Consider the following 22582-nt stretch of genomic DNA (forward strand, 5'->3'; position numbering starts at 1 on the left):
ATTCAAGTGGTAAAATACAACCATGTTGTAGCCTTTAGTCTTCACAAATATGAATGATGAAGAAGTTTCATGCCAGTGTTTTTGGTTTCAAGTCTGGCTCTCCATACGTAGATGTATACTATAATGACTGTACAACTGTGACTGGTGAGAATAGAAAGGCAATGAATCACTGGAGAAATCCATGTCCATGTGTCCCTAGTCTTTGTGAAGAGACATTATTCAAATATTATATATATATATATCTCCATGTGAGAAATTAGCCTCCTTTATCTCAAAAGGACCATAATATCTACTTCCTGTCTGATTCATGATCTGTGACAAAATACACAAAAAAACATTTCACACACATGCACTCACACATACGCACACACACATTTTTACTGCAGTTATTGCAGTATACTGGTTTCTGGTTCAGCAGCTATTAGTGACATGTTATATGCGCTAATTTCAGTTTTTACCTCGAAACGGCTCACTGTCATTCTGTGTAGTTCTCAGATTCTTTGTGTTTCGACTTAGTTTATAGTTAGTTTGTTATAGTTTTAGTTTTTAGCCTTACTGTTGTTTCACCAAAAAATGCCCAGCCTACAAGACATGGCAGAAAGTACAAAAATATAGACAAGGGTAATAACATAATGTGAAAAAGAGAACAAATAATACAGCTTTAAACATGTTACCCATTGTTACCCTCATTACCCATTGAGCCTGGATCTGCTCGACGCTCCTGCCTGTTAAAACGAAGGTTTTCATCGCCGCTGTTGCAGGATGTGCTTGCTGATGGAGAATTGTTGGGTGTAAATTCATTGAAGGAGTGTGGTACTGGACTTGCTCTACCTGTAAAGTGTCATGAGATAACTTTGGTTGTGATTTGGCGCTACACAAATAAAATTGACTTGACTTGATTTGACATGTTGTCAGGAAAAGTAAACACAATTATGTGCTGTGAACATACAGCTACACAAACTTAGGTCTATTAGAAGCATAGAGTATGTCTTTAAAATATCACACATAGCCCTCTTCTTCACAGTTGGAAAGAATTAAACACAAATTCAGCTACTATGAAAAACACACCAAATGAAACAGAATATCCTCAAAACCATGGTTTTTGTTTTACTCAAAAAATGTTACTTTTAAAGCAAGGCTCTGGTTTTGTGCTTTCCATTAATCCACTAAGAGCTGAAGGCATTTACGGCTGTAAATCCTCCATGTGAAGATGGCTTGAATCAGTGTCTTTTGCAACTGAGCCATTTCAGGAATGTCTGACAGGAACCTGGGGACCAAGGATTCCCTTCACCTCTCCTCCACTGTCAACCACTCCACAAAGACCTGTGCAGGTTTCTGTCCGTCCTCTCGTTCATCACCCATCCGTCCATCTGCCTGTCAGGATGTGGCGGAACCCAGTGCCGTCAGGTTGAGCCTTCCCTTACGAGGGTCCCTCTTGGAGCTGTCCAAGGGCCCCGTCAGTGCCTGGAGAGCCACGCCAACTCAATCATAGTAGTGGACAAAGTGAAGAGAGTGGGAGCCGTCCCATCAGTCTCTATTATGGGACAGCGTTGTTGCTTCACTGTCGTGTTCCTGTGGTACTCCAAGGGAGATGCTGTCTCATACATCATCAGTGAACAAAGAGCTGGCTGGGGGGGTGGGGGGAGGAGGTGGATCCTTCCTGCCCCAGACACACACACACACACACACACACACACACACACACACACACACACACACACACACACACACACACACACACACACACACACACACTCTAACACTAACTTCAACCCCCAACTTAAGTTCCAAAAGCTTGGGGGTACTACTCAACTTGAGGTTCATGTCATGATGATCTTTTAATTGAGATATCCTGTGACAGCAGTCAAGCCTTTCCTCAGTCAAACCAAGTAGAATAAAATAAACTGTAGATCATGACGTGTGCCTAGCATTTAACATACTCTCGGTCATGCAACAGATTGACTCTGACCAACCAGTTCTGTTGCCACATGTTTATTGAAAGTTGAGCTTGACCAATTTATGGAGCCTCTGTGTAGAACGTACTCCACTTTTTGTCATTTCTAGCTCAATTTTACATGCGACTTTTAAACAGCGATAGCTGAGGATCTGTGCGTTCGAATTTAGAAGAGTCCCAGGCTATTGAATCTGATGAGCAGGACATTAGCATTGTAATGGGCAGCTGCTTCAACAGTAAAGTAGTTCCAATCAGCCCTCCCCCATTCACGACTGACTGCAGCAACCAGTCACTGTTACCTCATCTGTTTATTATAAACGCCCCTGAGCTTGTTTATCGGTAAAATCTCATATATATATTTTGACTCGTGGCTTATTTTGGCTCGATCCCCAAGTCTCCTGTTTCTTTTTGCTTAGCCTATCTAATATAGCAAAAATAGAAGAAGAAAAAAAAAAAAGAAAGGCCAACAGACTTAATTTAAAAAGTCATGGACGCTGCAGGACCTTTTCACAACAGTGTTTGTCTGATATGCCCCTGTTCAAACAACAGACAGTCAACTGTAAATGTCCGTAGACTTTCCATTATTTACTATCATTGATGAGCCCAAGAAAAAAAAAACCCCATTGGTTTAAAATCATTCCAATGTAGCCATCATGGACACGAAAGTAGTCACTGATGCTCTAGTCCTGCAGTTAGCTGCTAGAACTGCATATCATTTGCTAGGCTCTGTTGTCAAATGTGCACCAAATCTGTTAATGGATGGATCCCACTTATTTGCTGTGGAGAAATTGTACAGTGCATTATGGATTTGGAATGGTGTTGTAACTGATCAAATGATCTATACCTGGGCAGTGCTGATCAAACTTTTTGTTGTGAGTGAGCTTTTGTCATTGCAACTTGTACAACTAGATTTGAGTACCAACCTTGAGGTGCATACAGTTTGAGTAGACATTTAACACAATAAAAAACCTAAAGCTTAAGAAATACAATAGATTAAGCAGCATAAGAGTTTGTTAAGCAGCATAAGAGTTTAAAAATTGAAAAATGCAGTTTATTCTGGGGATGAGGGCTGTGGACGTGTGTGTACCCACTTTGACCCTCTGCATGCAATCCGTCTGGAAGTCTAGGATCCAGTGACAGATGGATGTTGGGAGGCCCAGGTCTGACAGTTTGTACACCGGTCTGGTTGGCAGGATGGTATGAAACACCGAGCTGTATTCCACAAAGAGCAGCTGTTAGTAGCTCCCTTGCTGCTCCAGGTATTATTACAGAGTAGCATGGAGGGCTGAAGATGGTGTCCACTATGGACATGTTGGCTCTGTAGGCAAACTGATGGGGGCCAGACCCAGGTGGGACGTATGATATGATGTGAGACAAGATCCGCTTCTCTCCCCAGGAGAAGAATTGACTCAGCCCCCCTGCTCGTGGTGTGTTGCCGTCGACAGCAGCAAGGTTGCTGGGTCTGTGATTGGTGACATGCTGGATTCCCTGCCACACCTGCCTGGTGTCGTTGCTCTGGAAGCAGTCCTCAATCTTCCTTCTGTGATCAGCCTTGGTCTCTCTGATCCCTCTCTTCAGATTAGCTCTGGTGATGCTATATAGCTCACCGGCATCCCTCTCCCTTAGCAGGTGCTGTACGTCCCTCATCATACAGGGCTTGTTGTTTGGGTAGACCCGAATATGCTTGTCCTCAGTGACAGAGTCTGTGCAGTACTTGATGTACCCCAGGACTGCTGATGTGTACTGCTCCAAGTCCCGATGCTCAAACACCTTCCAGTCAGTAGACTCAAAGCAGTCCTGTAGCTGTTCAGTGGTGCTGTCAGGCCAGGTTGTTACAGTTCTGGTTGTGGTGAGTGCACTTTTCCTGAGTGGGGTATATACTGGGAGTTAGAGCAGGGACATATGGTCCGTCTGGCCCAGGTGTGGTGTTGGCTTGGCACTTAAATCCAGCTTGATGTTGAAATAAACTTTGTCTAGTGTGCTTGCTCCACTTGTGGCACACTTGACATGCTGATAGAATATTTATATTTATAGAATAATTATGCTTTTCCTTTTACTATCCTTGTCTTAAGGAACTTACTTTAATAAACTGTTGAGCTTTTAATTGTTTGCTACTTGGCCACCATGTTGGAAACAACTGAGCCAAAACCAAATGCTGCTCAACTTAATGGTACATCACCAACATGTGCCAATCAGTTGGAGCGATCAGTGATCTGATGTGTTCAGATTCTAACTCATGGATGTAATCAGAGCTTTACATCCAGATAAAATAACGTAAAATAAACATACAGAAAAAATAATAATAAAAAAATTCCTGATACCCTGTTAGGGTGGTTTGTGGTGTGAAGGTGTGATTGGATGAAAAGTGAGATTGAATATTAATCCAAATTTTTAAAGCCAACCTCAGTGCCCACCAACACTGGCACAGCACCCGAATTTCAGATTCGGATGGGCCAAAGTAGCTTGGCTCAGCCTTTAAGTTATAGGTTGGTTTTTTTTGGCTTCCCTTGATTGACTGGTTGTATCAATACAACAAAAATGGTTGAGGTACTGCGGGAATGAGTGTATGAGTGTGTCTTATTATTACAGTTTTATTTTTTTTCCCTAGTGCTAGATAGTGTTGTATTTACCTGAGATAGTTTTATGTAATACAAAGAACCCACACTAGATGACTTTTAACTAGAGAGAGAGCAGCACACTGCACTGTCAGTTCAGGTTTGACTCATGGTCTCTGTTTCTTGCTTTTAAGACAATTCACAAGATACATACATCCACAGTAAAATTCAAGGACACTTTCATAGCACAGCACAAGTACTTTCCAGACTTGGGAGCAGTTTGATGACTCTGTTCTAACTCCAGGATTCCATTCTTTACATAGCAGATGCAAAAGGAGCTTCAGAATTTCCACTGCTTAAATAATAGTTCTGTTACTACCCAGTACAACCCAGCAAGGCAGGCAAACAAGGCATTCCACCACGAAAGTCAGTAACCGTTTGCTCAAAGGTAATGGTTTCTATCTAAGTAACACTACCAGTGATAAATGGATTGGTTGCACCCCATTGTTTTACACTTTACTCCACTGAGCCATGATTGATAGAGCTGCAGGTCATTTGATCATGTACTTTGGCTGTGGACATATTTTTGTACGTATGGATGTTTCCATCAGGACTGTGATTAAGGAAAACAAAACAATCCTCAACAATTCTGACTTATTATAAGGGAAATGAACTGATAATGCTAATAATTCAATTAAGATCACTGGTTCAAAAATAGCATTGCATAACATAACAAATGCAGGTTCTTCCTTAACGTCATTAGAATGCTATACTTGCTTGTGAGCGTGTTGTTCCGACCAAAGAAATTAATTCCACGTTTTCTTTCCTTGGTAATTTCCTTATCTCAGTTAACCAGTCAAATGTAAACAAATGTGAAAATTTGACATAGACTCGCCAAAAGCCAGCATTTAGTCTTTTCCATTATGCTTTTTCAATGTGCTTATGGTTGTGTAAGTATTTTTTTCCAGATCATTTAAAAAAATTTTAACCTTCAGTATGTGAAAGAATGGAAGATATGTCAGGGTTAGTCTTTACGCAAGAGTTTGTGTGTAAGAGAATGTGTTTGTAACATTGCCTGCCATCATTCTTAATCCAGAGATCTTAGTTGGGTGGTCAGGGTCTGCAGCCCAACCATGAAAGACACAGAGAGCAAAGTGTGAGTGTGAGTGAGTGAGTGTGTGTGTGTGTGTGTGTGTGTGTGTGTGTGTGTGTGTGTGCGTGCGTGTGTTAATGAGTGAGTGAGAGAGTGATAGATGATGTAGTAAATGTCCAGCCAGCAGAGAGGAGTAAACCACACAACATAGCTGAACCTAAGATTAATTCAAAATTCTTTTTATTCTTTTTATTATTAGATCTGTCCGTCATTTCAAATATCATATTCATTGCAGTTTTCTCTTGCATAACTTTAAGTATGGATATTAGTGGGTTGGCTGGTTGACCAAACCTTAAAAATATGTCTTAAAATGTTTTGTTTGACCATCTTATTTTCCGTACTTCCTGTTTGCACATTGAAATCATCCATCCATTTTCTTCCGCTTATCCTGTTCAGGGTCATGGGGGCTGGAGCCTATCCCAGAGGCTTTCAGGTGAGAGGCGGGGTTCATCCTGGACAGGTCACCAGTCCATCGCAGGGCCAAGACATGTAGACAGACAACATTCACACTCACAGCCACACCTACGGTCAATTTAGAGTATCAATCAGCCTCGTCTCCATTTGCATGTCTTTGGACTGTGGGAAGAAGCCAGAGTACCAGAGAGAACCCACGCAGGAACAGGGAGAACATGCAGAATTCACACAGAAAGACCCCGTGCCCGAGCCGAGATTCAAAACCGGAACCTTCCTGCTGTGAGGCGTCAGTGCTGACCACTGCACCACCGTGCCGCCCCCATTGAAATCATATCCTGAAGTTAATTTTTTTTTAGCATCATCTTCAAACAAAAAAAATGCAATATATATAATACATCGCATAAATATTTTATATGCTTTTTTTCTGATTTCTTCCATTATATCATTACAGCCAAAGCTGCTGATTGGTTTGGCCTAAAGCATACTTACTCTCAACCATCAAATTTTCTTTTTAACAAAAATATCTAGGTTTTGAACAAACCTTTTTTTCAGGCACTTTTAAATAATGTGAAAGCAAATACACGAGCCTGTAATGAGTTTGACAATGCTGATCTCCTGTGTTAAATCATGGCTCACGTTCAGGTCCATTTAACTTCAGTTATACCTGTAGGTAGATGTGATTTGCAGTGAAGAGACAACAATCCATCCATTCAACTTCCTAAGGACAAAGCAAATGTAAACATGGGACAACACAACAAATCACATAGTGCAGAAAGTACTCCAGGCTCCATTACTAAAAGACCTACCAAAATAAACTGAATAAAACTTAATTCATGTACAAACTATTTTTACAGCTTGTTCAGTTTGTTATCAGCCACAGAAACAAAACTGTTTTGGGGATGTTTAGTCTTGCATTTGGGGACAAAACAACTTGTCTGGAGGAAATGAGCTGAAACTTACTATGTAAGGGATGAGGGTCATCATTCATGATGGAAGAGGCTATCTACTGCAACTGTCTGGTTACAGCGGATAGCTTTTTCATAACCTTTGGAACCTTTATAGGTTTTGATGGTTTCATCTTGTTTGGAATGTGTGAAAGGAAAGAAAAGCTATTTTCACCATTAACATGTCAGACTGTTGATTGATGTCGTACTTTTGCATTTTGCTGCAAAGCAATGTGTTTTCAGTCACTTCACACACATATACAGACTGCACACCCCTTCTCTAGCATTCCGCTGTTTGCACATCATTGCCATCTATTTACTAATTACTGTAATACTTATCAAATCACTAATAATCGTCATGTAAAAAAAATCTGGGTTGTTTGAAAAGTCATAAAGACATCACTTGAGTCAGACAATAACACAACAAAAAATCAAACAGAACTGAATGTAAAATGGGAGCAGCAATCTGACATTAGCACCACGCCAACTTGTAGCAGTGAGGAGCTAATGTATTGCAGCATTTTCCAAGGTTTGCGTTATGATTTAGCACTATTTAGAACAACTCATATAATGTCTATGCAACATGCATAGTGTGAGAGTAAGAGGGAGAAAGACACTGCAGACTGGGTGGATGAGCAGACATATGGGGATGAGAGTAACCCTGGTAATGCAGTTAATATAGTATTGGTAGCTAAGGAGAAGTGCTGATACTCAAGAACAAATCCCAAAAGGTAAAATGTCGAGGTCCTGGTACTGCATGCTCGTTACTGTTGGCCAACCTCAAGCCCTGCTACAGACCACATGCAACATTCACTCCCCTTAATAGTCAAATGAAGTATATCCAGGGTGGGAGTAAGACATTAAATGCAAGAACAAGATCCAATTTTTACAGTTTACTTTATATCTTCAACTTTTTGTCTGTTCCGCCTACTGCTATGGCCTCATCCATGAATGCATTTCACACAAACTTGGGTAGTAGTACGTAGATGGTGTGGAATTAGTTCAGATCAAGTTCAAACCACAAAAAACCTTGAGCATGTCCTCGAAATGGTGTCACTGAAATTCTTTAGGTCCCCAATTTGATTGCTTAAATCTGCCCAAACAAACAATAACACCTAAGGGTGCTGAGGCCTGCTGCTGAGGGTGGTGATTCAGCAGAGGCTCCTCCAAAACTATACATTTTAATATGTTCTTATTTATTATACAGTATGTCACAGTTGTTTTTGACAGGAAAAAATATCTGCTTTGAAAAAAGGTCTATTCCAGTTTAGGATCGCTCCAATTTCCACTGTCTTGTCAACACCCATTCCCTGCAATGAATTGGTTTCGGAACATTGCCTTGTATTAAGTTTTCAGTTCAATCAATTTGGGGTTTCCTTGTCTTGTAAACTCAATGTCCTTGGTTTTGGGGCTGTCATAAGAATTATTTAAGGGAAAGAAGATGCCTGGGACCTCAGGAAATTGTGACAGAAATTTCTCCACTAGGCTTCATAAAATGTAAGAAAACAGACAGCAGATTAATTAACAGCTGGTTATTCGCTCAGTTAAACCAAAAGCAATGGAGATGACAATTACCAAACAACATAGAGAACACAAGAAGTACTCAAATGAGAAGATATGTGGGAATTTACAGGCCTTTCTTATAAATGAGGACTTATTCACATCAAACTATACTGTATATAATAAATGACCCAAAATAACCCAAAATGCATTTACGTTTAGAACCCATTAAAGACATTCTTGTTTCAAAATGCACCTTTACAATCTACAGAACAAACTTTGCATTTGCATCTGATGACTGTGATTAAATCAGTTGTGTAGGCTCACAGTTCACTGGTGAACCAGAAAGCCTCTGTCAGAAGAAAGCAGCTTTTTGATGGAAAGAAAAAACATTAGCATTGCATCTTCTTCTGCTGGTTCCCATCAAGTTATGCAGAAATTTTTCCCTGCAAACTAATGAATTTTCATTTTTGGCCTGGGCTGTTAGCATTCTTTGACAGACAACAGAGTTGGCTTCATTCTCAATGATGGCCTGATTCAGTGAGGCCACAGGGGGCATCAAATAAAAGACTCTTCATATTCTCAACAGTGGGGCACTTTGCAAAATAAGAACAACTTGGATGGCAGAGAACAGGCTACGTATTGACCGAACACAAAGGCCACGTTGACTGGTCGCACTAAACGATTAAGCAGCTGTTATCATTGTCTCAATATGCATATTCCAGAGGACAGAGGAGTGTGTGTGTGTGTGTGTGTGTGTGTGCGTGTGTGTGTGTGTGTGTGTGCGTGTGCGCGCGCGCGTGTGTTTGCATGCATACAAATACATCTCTATATATGTGCAGACTTGAGAGTGTGTGTGCTGATATACCTGTGCTTCTACCAGTATGCATGTCATTATACTTCACATACTGTGTGTCTTTTAAACATATTTCAGACATTCCTAAGTCTGTATGTATTAGTATTTCTATGCAGATTGTGGACAGTCAGAGAATCACTTGCTCCATTCAGAGTTCCTTGGCTGCAGCTCTGTGGAAGGCATGAGCTTGTTTGACTTCTCTGCAATGTCAGTCATGCACATTTTAAACAGTCAGGGAATAATGTTGGCTTTATGTCCATGGACTGGCACAAAATGCAAATAAGATTTCAAAAAACACAGGGGTCATTACAACTTTGTCCCCAGTGAACACATCATTTACACAATATTTATATGTGCCACTTAAATTGTTGCTCTTTACACTTTTATAGTTATTTTAACAATTATACTTTAATAATTATATTGGACCAGGAAAAAAGTGTGTCTCAGGGTGAAGATATGTTTTAACTTAAAAATATGGTACAGTTCTGTTGTAGTGTTTTGAATTAGAGAAATGAAAAAGGTTTTAACCATGAGCAATGATGCAATGTCCTGGGACTTTCAGTAGCCTAATTGTACAGGTCAGGTCTGATATGTGTAAGTGTCAAACAGCTGTGAGGCTACATATTACAAAATCTATGGGACGATGGACAACAACCAGGCCACAAGGGATGTCTGTAGTGACTTTATGTGTTCTGACAGACAAATGTTTCTTCTAATGAGCAATAAATGGTCCTTTCAAATTAATTAAGGCCAAACAAATGTAATGTCCCCTGAGCTCTGTGATTTGTCTGACTTGATCCTGATAAAATATGGAACTGCATTTGGCTAATTACTACATGTAGCGTCCAATCAAGCTGTTGGTGTCTAATAGCTGCAAAATTTGGCCATTGATCTTGTAAACTGGTGGATATTTGAGTATAATTTTGTATGTGTCAAATGTTTCATACATTAAATGTATATCACACAATATACTACATTTGATCATGCTATCTAATTTGAAGAAATATGTTTGCTGTCTTTAAAAGAATAAGGATTTATTATTTACTACTATAATTAATGAACTAAAAAAGAAATTTCAAGTAGCCTTATGCTTGTACTCCTCTGTAGACCTAAATGAAATATTTTAGCCCACTAAGAGTAAATGTTATTTAATAAGTCTAAATTTTAATTAGCTTCATTTCAATAGCAAAATTTTACAAACAGATCGTGCAACGGAGGCCCGGTGGTGCAGTGGTTAGCACTTTTACCTCACAGCAAGCATTATTTTTGAAGGTACACTTTGTAGCTGTACATATTATTACATATGTTATCAGTGCTGGCCTATTTTTTAGTAAAATATTTGAAGTGTTGTATTGCTACATTTTTTGGTAAAGAACCTGAGTACCTCCTCTATCAGAACAAAAAACTGAAAATGAAAATCCTCTCAGAACTCTGACAATCCACTCAGTTGGTGAAAAAGTACTTTTACTCCAATACTGCTCTCAAATTCAACAGTAATATATCTGTACTTTTCTGAGCATTTGCAATTAAATAACTTTGTACTTTTACTTCAATGCATTTGTTTGAAACCCACAGCTATTAGTTACTTTGAAGAAAATATTTTACATAGAAAATATGGTAAAACCTGTTGAAGATTTTACTTTCAAATTTGAAGCCTGCCAACTACAAGAGGACACAATCAGAGCAGTACAACTGGAGCACTATAACATGACCTTTAGAGGTCAGTGGTCAGAGGACTGAATCCTCCCACACAGTGGAACACACAAACCTCATGTAGAATGTGTACTTTCAGTTTGTTCATATTTACTCTATAATATCTGTTTTTGCTGAAGCAGAATACTGAATTGAGTTTTTCATTTTTTTTTACCAGGGTACTATTTTGGCTGAGTATTTCTACTTTTAGTGAAGGAAATGAACTCTGTACCACTGAGTTGATCATTGTTTAAGGACATATGTGACTGCAGCAGTAGTGTACTTACTAAAAAAAAATCGAGATTACAGTTAATTCATGGACTACCTGTCTAACCCTCAGGGATTTCAAAAGGAACTGAATTAGTTGACCACATGCTTTGTCTAATGAAGGCAGGTCTCTAAGCAACAGTCTCTCGTCTTTGACAGTAAGACACTGTACCTGTGTCAACCATAGGTGTGTGTTTGCATGTGTGTGTGTGTGTGTGTGTGTGTTTGCGTGTGTGTTTGCGTGTGTGTGTGTGTGTGTGTGTTTGCGTGCGTGTGTGTGTGTGTGTGTGTGCGCGCGCCCCAATAATGAATTGGTCTCATTATTTCCTAAGAGGATATTGCTTGCTTTGTGTCTCCCTCACTCATCATGCAGAAATGCATCATACATAATGCAGCACATGCACCTAAATGCACTGAACAAAATAAAACACACGGACATTCACATCGTAAATAGGCACTCAAACATAAACCAGCATGCGTGTACTCTGCAATCAGTAAAGTACATTTGCTCAAAGGTTGTTTGTGATCCTGGTGAGTCAGCCCAGTGTTTTTGAGTGTTAGAGATGGGGAGATGTTTTGTTGCTGGGTTAACCATGCTAACTTCCTCCTCCTCCAGAAGGCAACAACAGACACATACATAGTTTGATGGATCATCATTTTTTTGTTGACCTATTTATTGATTTTTTTTCAGAACATCAAACCTACATTACACAAGATTTTGATCCAAATTACAAACAAACTTTGACCCATGGCTCTATCCATAAATGACTATTGGACCCTTTTATCAGAAAACACTTCCTCCCTGCTAAATGATACTTAGATATAAGACAACATTCACACTGCGAGCAAAGTTGGGTACATTAGAATATCTTTGTAACAGCAAGTCCTCATACCTAAATGACATAAGTATAAAAAACAAACTATTTTAATAAGCATTTTCTGATCTTAAACATCCATGTTCAAGGTTTGTTTAAACACAGGCTGCTACAGAAATGGAGTGACTAGGGACAGTGTTGAGACATGATGAAAAACAAGTATTTAGAACCAGTTGTGGTCACAGCATCTGCTTACACAGGCACATTTGTAAATGTTATAATATTAACTCAAAGCAAAGAGGACTCAAACACCTCATCTCCCACAACCAAGGCGAAGGAAAAATTGTGGAAATTTAGAAAAGAATCCAATGCTGCCCTTTGATAGGAGATACAAACCACAGTCAAGTTGGGACTGGTCATGGGTAACTGGTCTTGACTAAGCTGGGTCCTAACTGCCAAAGTCAGTCTTTCTGCAGCAGCATTTCTCACCAGCTGACTCACCATATCAGTTTATAAACTTAAAACCAGATGAACAGGGACCTCTGGTTAAAACATAAGTCTTCATGACCTAAGTGGAAATGACTAGTGCACATGGCAGCATGGCAATGCCAAAAATGACATTAACAACATTCGTCCACACGTCTTCACACAAGCAGCAGTGACATCTCTAATTTAAAGTGCCTGTCCAAAACACAAATGTCAGGCTTACTTGCTCAGAATATGACCATAAGTAAATTGTTATGAAATGAGCTGCTCTGTTTGTGAATGTACTATGGAATGATTACCTTTCAGCAGCAAATTTTACAAATTGTCAATGTCTCCACTTTATGTCTCATTCAAATGCTGTTTCTCATACAGCAAACCTGAAAAGAAAATCTTTAAACATTTCAGCAAAAAATGTTAGGTTAATGAGGTGGAAAAGAAAGGGATTCTCAAAAACAACTTTATAGACACGCAAGCTGAGGTTGTTCAGACCTGTGGTTCAGCTTTGAATGGCTTGAAAAGTTTTTCTGTGAGAGAGTTTATATGAAGTTTCTTGAAAGAGCTAAACAGAAAATAAAACATTGCATTTCTTTCTGCTAAGCCTGATACTGATGGATATAGTTGTACATTGAATTTGACTGACAGATGGCTGTGCAGTGGTCAGTTACCATAGGGTGCTTTGTGCACTGTTATTAGACACACTGGGAAAAAAGAGTGGGTATTTGACAAGCTGGGAATATAATATTTTGAGTGTAATGCCTGGAGCCAAAGGGAGGCACAGTGACAAGTGTGATATTGTTTAGATGAGCAGATATGATATTTATCTAGAAGTTGTTTTCTTCCTGGAGTCAGTGAGTGGAAACATGATAGGAATGTTGACATGCTATCCAGCCCTCCAATATTTTAGGTTTGCAATGTATGATGTAATGTATTTTACAATAGCTTATACAGTATATGTGATTTTTTTAAGTTATCTTGTGTAACACTAATACATATGCTGTCCTCATAGCTGTTTTATTTCAGAGGTCATTTTGAAAGACAGCCCATATTCATGTTTTCATATGATTGTTTATGCAGCAACTTTGTGATTCTGAACGCATTCCGTGTCATAAGGGCCAGGTTTTGGGGGTTCTTTTAAGCCAAAATATAACAATCTAGGTTTACTTGGTTTTTTTTGCTCTGTCTCTGGTTTCTGCACACACCTCAATGGAATGGAGGTAATTAAAATTTTATGGTGGTGGAAATAACATTAGAAAATGTCAGCTGTTGGATCTGAAAATCCTTCAAAATGCCTCTATTTTGTCTGCTAACATTGTCTTTTGATACTTTTGTATGTCAAAATTGGAGTAGTGATGGCAGCATCATAAAAGCAACCAAGGCCACTTGGGTGTTATGTCATTATTGCTGTAAAAACCTTTTGTAGGAATAATAAATATATTCTTTATTTAGTTTGATGTTCCATCACCATGTGATGAGGGTTACAAGTGCTACTCTTCTACACCCGGCAAGGTTGGAAGAAGGAGACATGACTGGGAAAAAGATACATAGATTTACGTAAGTATGTTGAATAATACTACACATTTTGAGAAAGGGGTGGCACGGTGGCACAGTGATTAGCACTGCTGCCTCACAGCAAGAAGGTTCTGGGTTCCAGCCCGGCAAGCGCGGGGTCATTCTGTGTGGACTATCCATGTTCTCCCTGTGCCTGTGTGGGTTCTCTCTGGGTACCCTGGCTTCCTCCCACAGTCCAAAGACATCAAAAGGGGACTAGGCTGACTGAATACTCTGATATATACTCATACTCAGTGAACATAGATGTGGCTGTGAATGTGAATGGTTGTCTGTCTCTATGTGTTGGCCTTGCAATGGACTGGCGACCTGTCCAGGGTGAACCCTGCCTCTCGCCTGAAAGCTGCTGGGATAGGCTCCACCCCCCTGACCCTTAACAGGATAAGAGGGAGAAAATGGATGGATGGATGGATTTTTAGTATGTAGTGCATATTTTGTAATTTCAGATACAGCAGTAATCCATGTCTTCCAGACTTAGACTCAGAACCACTACCACCATACATATAGTCATTTTTATTTAAACTACTACAAACTTATCAATTAGCAGTTCACATCAAAATATTGGTGGTCTCTTCAGGTTCTGTGGCCTTCAACATATTTTCATTTGTTTATTTCTGGTATTGGACCCCTCTACAGGTAAACTACTTTCCTTCACGGCCAAGGAATGTACATAAAAGTGCATGCGCTTCAAACTTCTGATTAAAAAGTATCATAATTTGTGTTAATTCTAGGTTGTCTATTCAGTGTAAGAAAAGTGAGAACATGAGAGGATGTGATGGGAACACAGTGGGGCTGCGGAGTTCAATGGCCTGTCTGGCCTTCCCCTCTGCATCTGTCGGTCGCCCAAATGACTCCTAGGAAATGTAGTCTCACTGTCTGTAAAACTAACTGGTCTCTAATTGTATCTTCCTCCCCAATAAAAAGATTAATTTTGCTCGACCACAGGCACTCTTCCCTTACCTGAGGCGAAAGTTCATTGCGACGATGCTCCTCTTCATTAAGATTTGACTACGTAGATAGTTTCTACCAGAACACTATATCCCACAATGCCTTGTGCTTTTTGCACAGCCTCAGTAACCTCGAGCGAGAAGGCGAGACTGTGGAAAATGACTGGAGGAAAGCTAATATTTGGCGATGAAATTAAACACTATTACATAGAATTGACTATTGTATTTTTAAACGCCGCTTTTTTATCTTCTTTTAAAACGAATCGGCCGGCATCGGGCGACATTTGATGATTTCCAATACTTACAACATTGTTTTAGTTGCGACGAAAAGTGGCATTGACTCACTGATAACCGTTATTTTTCCGCAAGCAGAATGCCGCGGAACAACAAGACTCCTCTTATCCAGAAAATAGCAAAACAAGCTTTTATGACATTTAAAGGCTTAAAGTCTTCGGCCAATGGCGAGAATAATTTCGACAAGCAGACGGAACTCATTTCTTTGTTGAACGCGGTCAGGGCTGCTGACCTAAACATTGCTCCTGGGAAAACCAGAGGAAGCCCCGGTACAGCGAGTCCCCCGGTCACCTACATGCACATATGCGAGACGGAGGTGTTCAGCATGGGGGTGTTCGTGCTGAGGAGCGGCGCCTCTATACCCCTGCACGACCACCCTGGGATGAACGGGATGCTGAAGGTTTTTCTTTTCTTACTGTTCTATTTTGTTGTTGTAAGATTTCATAAGTTGCTATTAGTTTGCTTTCATTCTTGCGCAAACATTGAGACTGGATTCTGGCCATTTTGGTTTTAATACAATAAATTTAATTAGGTTAATAGTTTCTTTTTGTGTGTGTGGCGCACAATTTAATTTCCCAAGGGCATCAAAATTAAGCCATCATTGCAGTAAATTATTATCTACTGCTTTGTTATAAGCCTGTTTATAGCAAATTACTGCAAATTTAATTATTAGGAAGAAAGTGAAAGTGAATGCTGTTTTGGCCCCCATGTATTTTAATGCAGTTGCCCATCCAAGGGTCCTGTGGGATGCTGAGTACTTGTGCGCACACTGAGGACACCAGTACATGACTGGCTGATGCAGTTATACAAGCTGGAATAGCAGCCAGGCCAATGGCCTGCTGCTGGATAAGTTACCAAGAAATTTTCTCTCCGAAATTTTGGCTAGCTGTCATCAGGCTTACACACATTCATGGCACAGCTCTGAGTCAGAAATCAGTAAATGATTATCAGCATCAGTAAATGCCCTTGCTAGAAACAGCATCACATGGATACTGTACAGTGACGTTTCCTCATCTTCCCATGCCAATCAATCATACAGTGTCTGTTTAGCTTAAAAGCAATACTTCCCCAAAAAGTATTTCTTTTTGCATTTTAAGCACTCACAAACAAGTGTCTTGAGCTCAAAACAGAGTTTCTCTTTCCCTGCATCACTTTTGTGTGACTCCGGGATTTAGAAAGAGCCAACAAAGTATATTAAGCATGAAGCTAATGGCGATTATGGCTAACAAGAGCTACTGTAGCAAAACAACAGCAACAATGCCTGTCTACAAATTCTCAAGTTCATGATCTAGTATAACATGTTTTCTTCATTCAGCCATATGCTCAGTGGTCTACAAACCATTTAATTTAAATTAAAAACAACCAAACTGTAATCCTCCCTTTCAGCACTATCGTGAACAACCATAAGTGAGCTGATCCATCTGAATGCTCCAGCTGGTTGCAATTGACACTACCATGAATCCTGGTGAAGTAGTTTGGGCTGCAAATGCCTCTTTTATCTTTATTTTCTCAATTTTATGGTCAAAAAAAGAGTGGTAAGAGATCTATATTATTAGATGAGAAACTTAAACTACAGACATTTTAACTTAAATGACAAGAAAATGCTGAATCAATCCAAACTGTGTTTGTTACATTTTCTGTCAGTAGTCAATAAATCAAATGATTGCAGCTCAGTCAAAAGTTGTGATTTTTCACATGGTACATGTTCTTTGTGCATTTGTGATTTGCAGATTAGATTCCCAGTAAGGAAAAATCCTGTTCTAATTCACTGTGTAGAGTGTAGCACCAAATCCTGGTTCCTACACACAAGCATTCCCTGAGGGCCCTCTAACTTTCATTCCAGGAATTTGGGGGCCTGCCCTACTTCCCCCATACTATTATGTCCTGTCACTGTTGCAAAGGAGGCATCCAAAATGGAAAGGGGCATAGTTTTATTTATTCCCTTAGTACTGAAGTTCAGTACACAGTTACCCTTTTTAGACAGAGAATGCACAAAATTTCAGCCAGGTAAAGGTGGGAACTTGCCATCTTGTCTGTGTGAAATGGAGGCGTAATATTCCTCTTTCCCAAAAAGCCGCCACTTCTGTGGGCTTAAACATGTGACGTGACATGCAACACGTAGTTGCGCGTGAACAGTGACGTGCAACATATACGGCTGGAGAATGTTTAGCCCTGTGACGGTCTGTAAGTTTCAAAACAGCAGTTCGCCAGTCTGGCTGCCAGCAGCATCAGTGTCAACATTCTCAGAGGTGTTTGATGCAGGAGAACCGTCGAGCTTTATGTTTGCGCCATCATCGACACCCCTGCCCACCTCATGCCGAGCTGGCACATCGACACCTTGTATTTACATAGCAGTGGAGGCGGCAATCAGTGTACCCTTGGAGGAGGAATACTGCCAGGCGAAAACTGATCCCCAGTTTGCCACACTCTGTCTGAAACCTCGGACCGAGCCACAAAAAAGACGGGCAAATTAGCAGCTCGTTGGCCAGTGTGAAAGCGCCAAGTGATATTTCCATTACTTTTAAAAGCCCAGGTAAAGGACCAAAGTATGCCTAGAAACAGTCCAGCTGATAAAGTTCTACTGATTATATGCTTATTTTTTCAGAAATTAGAACATATATTAGATTCACCAATACAAGTTGTACATGTTTGGGGTAGCCATGACAGTCGGGAAATTACCATTGGATTTAGTGTTATTGTGTGGTTACTGTTTCAAAATATTATGTCCCTCTTTTCTAAGGTCCTCTTTGGCAAGGTGAACATCAGCTGTTTCGACAAGCTGGAGGGTGGCCTGACTGTCAGCACTGCCCTGCCTCATTTTGAGCCTCCTCTGACCTCGTTCCAGACAGCCTCTTTGCGGTGCTCCATGCTCCGCTCAGTGGCTGAGTACTCAGAGGACAGTGGGCCATGCCTCCTCACTCCTGCACGGGATAATCTCCACCAGATCGATGCATTGGAAGGGCCAGCTGCTTTTCTGGATATCCTGGCACCACCATATAATCCAGATGATGGACGGGACTGTCACTATTATAAAGTCCTGCAAACAGTGGTGGACGGGCAAGCAGGTGAAATGGGCAAGCAAGAGCAGCAGGGAGAGGAGAAGGAGAAACAAGAGGTGACATGGCTGCTAGAGATCCCTCAGCCAGAGGACTTCTGGTGTGGTGGAGAACCATACCCAGGCCCTGTGGTGTCTGTCTGAAGAAAACTCTGCTCATGGGATTTACCCTGCAGTAGATTATGACATCTGTCCATCATCCACTTGTGGGAATTCTACTTGGCTTCATTCCACAGGGAGGACAAACATGGGGGTCATCATCACCTGAAGTTCCAAGTTAGTGAGAGCAGAAGCAAGGGCTTGAACTATGGCTTGGAATTTATTGATAACCTTCACAGAACATCTCCCCACTAAACTTAAATCATTCCGTCTGTACAGTGAAAGAATTGACACAAGGAATTTGTTTTTCAAATGTAGTGTTCCTGCTCTGGCCAGTGATGTAGTCCTGTGCTCATATGAATGTCTTATTCAATCAATGATTATTCAAAATAGCCTTATGCTGTGTGTGTCATGTTAGGCTGGAGAGGCCATTACACATTCTGTTGTCACTGCTGCATAAAACTTCCAGATATGTCTTAATGCCAAAGCCTGTAACTCAGCTCCTACCTGCCTTATTTGTGAATATTGAATGTATGCTTCTCAAGAGTGCCATTTTTATTATCCACACATTTTTCTTGTTCTCAAGTGCACCTCATTAATTTATACTTAATTTTTTTGTGTTCACCGAATTCTAGATAACGTTGTTTCTTTGTACTATCATTCTATATCCCTCCATTGTTTATATTAGGTGACTTCTCCTTATATTTTACTTGTGTTTACCTACATTAGACTCCACAGATTTCTGTGTCAGTTTGACAGTGATTGTTACCATGATGTGGAATATCTGTGGGACAATAAAACAGATGGATGGGAGTAAACATGGGATATTTTATTCACTTTTTGATAAATGAAAAAGAAAATATTTAATATATTATATAATATAATCAACATATTTAATATTGGCCTTAGTAAAATACAGAGGATTTTCTGCCCAGTCTATACCAGCATTCTAAATTTGTCAAAAACTAAGTCCATTGATTTGCACAAAATTACAGGTATTTGTTGAGCTGCAGCATGGAGCATCATGGTTCTCCAAAGACATCATTCGTGGCAATAGGTTGCCTCAGAAAGTGAAATGTGTTTTTGAATTGGGTTGGGGACTGAGAACCGGTTCCTATTTTATTTTAGGGTTCCTGTTTGGAACCGGTTCCTAATGTCCAGTTCCAGAACCGTTAAGCAGCTTTTTGAATTTTGATTCTTTTTTTTCGGTTCTGAGTGCCCGCACTAGTTTGTTTTGGGGGCGTTTATTACTCCGCTCGGCGTTCTGTGTATCCACTAGCAAGCATATCAGTAGTCTGAAAATGAACCACCAAAAACACTCGAAAGTCTGACTTCATTTTAATTTGAAAGAGGATGGCGTATCACTATACAACACTTGCGAAAAAACAATTTCTGCCAAAGGAGAATGCACCACAAACATGACGAAACACCTTTGTCTGCATGGTGTAACAATAAGAGAGTGTACTGTGTTCAAATTGTTGCATCGCTCTCCTGCTCCCGTTGCTTCTTCCACTTCGGACAGTCAACCTCCATCATCAGCCAGCAACTCCTCGTTGTAAACAGATTCCAGTAGGTGAAAATTATGCTTGTCTCATTCATAACAAACCTGCTTAAGTGATTGTCTACCAATTCTTAAAACTGTGTATCTGTTTATAGTTGTTGAACGCTTGCAAAGTGACACTAACATTAGCCAGTCACAACCTGCTGCTGCTACGTTAAGCAGCCCAGCGAACCCAGCCAGCAGAGGCATACATACATTGTATACATATACATCCATCTGGGCTGCAGATCTTTGTTTTTTTGACTAAAACTGGCAATGTGAATAAATACACTGGCCTGTGTTAAGGCTTTTTCAAACAAAAAAAATTCTGATGAATTGGCCTGTTGACTTCCATCTCAAAGAATCGGAATCAAGAATCGTTTAGAACAGGAATCGATATTTGGAATCGGACTCGGAATCGGTAAAATCCAAACGATACCCAACCCTACTTTTGAATAATACTTTAAAGATAGTACTTTAACTCTATGGCCGACTGAGCAACTTTCATTTACAATGGAGTCCACATCTACCTTATGGCATGCACAATATTATTAAAACTCCAGAATGTGAGACTTCTCTGGATGTGATTTCTTGTATATCCGCTTCCAGTTGGTCACATAATATGGAAACTCGATTAATCTTCAATGTTAGTCAGACGATACACAGCTGTACTTATCAATGCTTCCACGTGACACAAATCAGCTGAGTCAACTTGAGGCCTATCTAAAGAGAAAAAAAACATGGACCCACAATTTTCTTTTACTAAATTGACAAAACTGAAGTGATTGTGCTGGCCACAAAACACCTTAACAACACCTTATCCAATAAGATAGGTACACTGGAAGGCATTACCCTGGCCTCAATACAAGTATAAAAAACCTGGGAGTTATCTTTGATCAAGATCTTTCCTTTAAGTCCCACATAATGCAAATCTCAAGGACTGCATTCTTTCATCTAAGTAACATCGCTAAGATCAATCACATCCTGTCTCAAAAGGATGCAGAAAAACTTGTCCATATTTTTTATGCTGCTGCCCAAATATTGACAAGAGCAAGTAGAAGAAGTCATATCTCTCCTGTACTGGCTTCTCTGCATTGACTCCCTGTCAAATTCACAATTGAATTCTAAATTCTTCATCTAACTTATACCCCTTTCACACTGAAACATGCACGTCAAAGCGGGTTTTTGTGCCGACATTTGCTCGGCATGAGGGCGCATTCAAGCTTCCAGCAGACGCGGGTCTGAGCTCCCGCTGTGAGGGCTTCGTGCCTGTGTTTTTCTCTCTCATACGTCATTGCGCTTACAGCGTCATTATTACACATAAAAGTGCGCCGTGTCTCAAAATGCCAGTGATGTTCCCATAAATCACAGTGTCCCGTACGGTTCCAGAAATCTGCTGCCGGATCTCCTCGTCACTGCGGATAATGAGCTGCTTGTGGACTTCACGATCTTGCCAGTGCGCTGCCATGATCGATAAAAAAGATGTGCAAGATCGCTACACAAGATGTTCATAAACACGGTCACGCTTGCACGGTTTACATTTGGGTTCCCTGATTGGTGCACATTTATATTGTTAAAGAGAACCATATGACACAGCTCCCAGCCAGCCAAATCCCCCTCCACCTGTTTCCTGTTCCCCTAATGAGCACACCTGTAGCAGATCCTGTCCGTTCTAGCACTCCAGAAACCCACTTTCCCTAATCCTGCTGAACCTGCTCATATTGCCCGCCTGGCCTGCCTGTCTTCTCCTCCTGCCTGCCAGGCCCATGTAATCCCTTTCCCGTCTACCTGGTGTCCCTGCCCCTACATCTTTGGATTTCCTAATACCAACCTTTTCGAATAAAGACTATTAGTGTTCCAATTTATATGTTTGGGTCCTGCTCCATTGTTCTTGTTTATACAATCTGGCCATGAATGTTCCCAGGATCAAAAGGACCCATCCGTGCAGCGCTCTGAGCACAAGGTGAGAGGCTAAACACCCTGGAGGATCTGCTGGGATCCATGCAGCACATGATCGGAGAGATAGCTTGCTGTCAGGAGGCTCTGTTGGCCCATGTGCTTGAGAGACCAACCTCTGCAGCTGCTCCATTCTCCACTCAACCCCAGACCACACCTTCCTTCCCATCTTTCTATAACTCCTCTGCCTTAACTGCTTCACCAGCGCTTTCTCATCCCAAGCGCTTCTCAGGGAACTGCGGAGATTGCCATCCCGTCCTCACACAGTGCAACCTCCTCTTCAAGCTCCAACCTCAGCTCTACCCCATGGATAGAGCCAGGAATGCTTTTTCCCATTTGTTTGGAAGAACAGAAGCCTGGGCCACTTCCGAGTGGAGCTCGGGCTCAAAGATTGGCTGCTCCTTCCCAGCCTTCCAGGCCAACTTCCAGCATGGACTACCTGGAAGGAAGGCAGTCCATGCTCTGGTAAAGCTGAGACAGGGAGATCAA

At 40.7% G+C, this 22582-nt stretch overlaps 1 protein-coding gene across 1 annotated transcript; it reads left to right on the top strand.

The window, feature by feature from the left end:
* Positions 1-15285: 15285 nt before the first annotated feature.
* On the top strand, positions 15286-19384 carry adoa (2-aminoethanethiol (cysteamine) dioxygenase a). The gene is made up of 2 exons (XM_086195129.1): positions 15286-15843; positions 18184-19384. The coding sequence occupies exons 1-2, from the start codon at positions 15523-15525 to the stop codon at positions 18640-18642; spliced, it is 780 nt and encodes a 259-aa protein (XP_086051255.1). The 5' UTR covers positions 15286-15522; the 3' UTR covers positions 18643-19384.
* Positions 19385-22582: the final 3198 nt, after the last annotated feature.

This window comes from Aulostomus chinensis, chromosome 23 (genome assembly GCF_037954235.1).
Source record: "Aulostomus chinensis isolate RoL2024-O1b breed Wild chromosome 23, RoL_Achi_v1.0, whole genome shotgun sequence".
In the NCBI taxonomy this organism is placed as follows: Eukaryota; Metazoa; Chordata; class Actinopteri; order Syngnathiformes; family Aulostomidae; genus Aulostomus; species Aulostomus chinensis.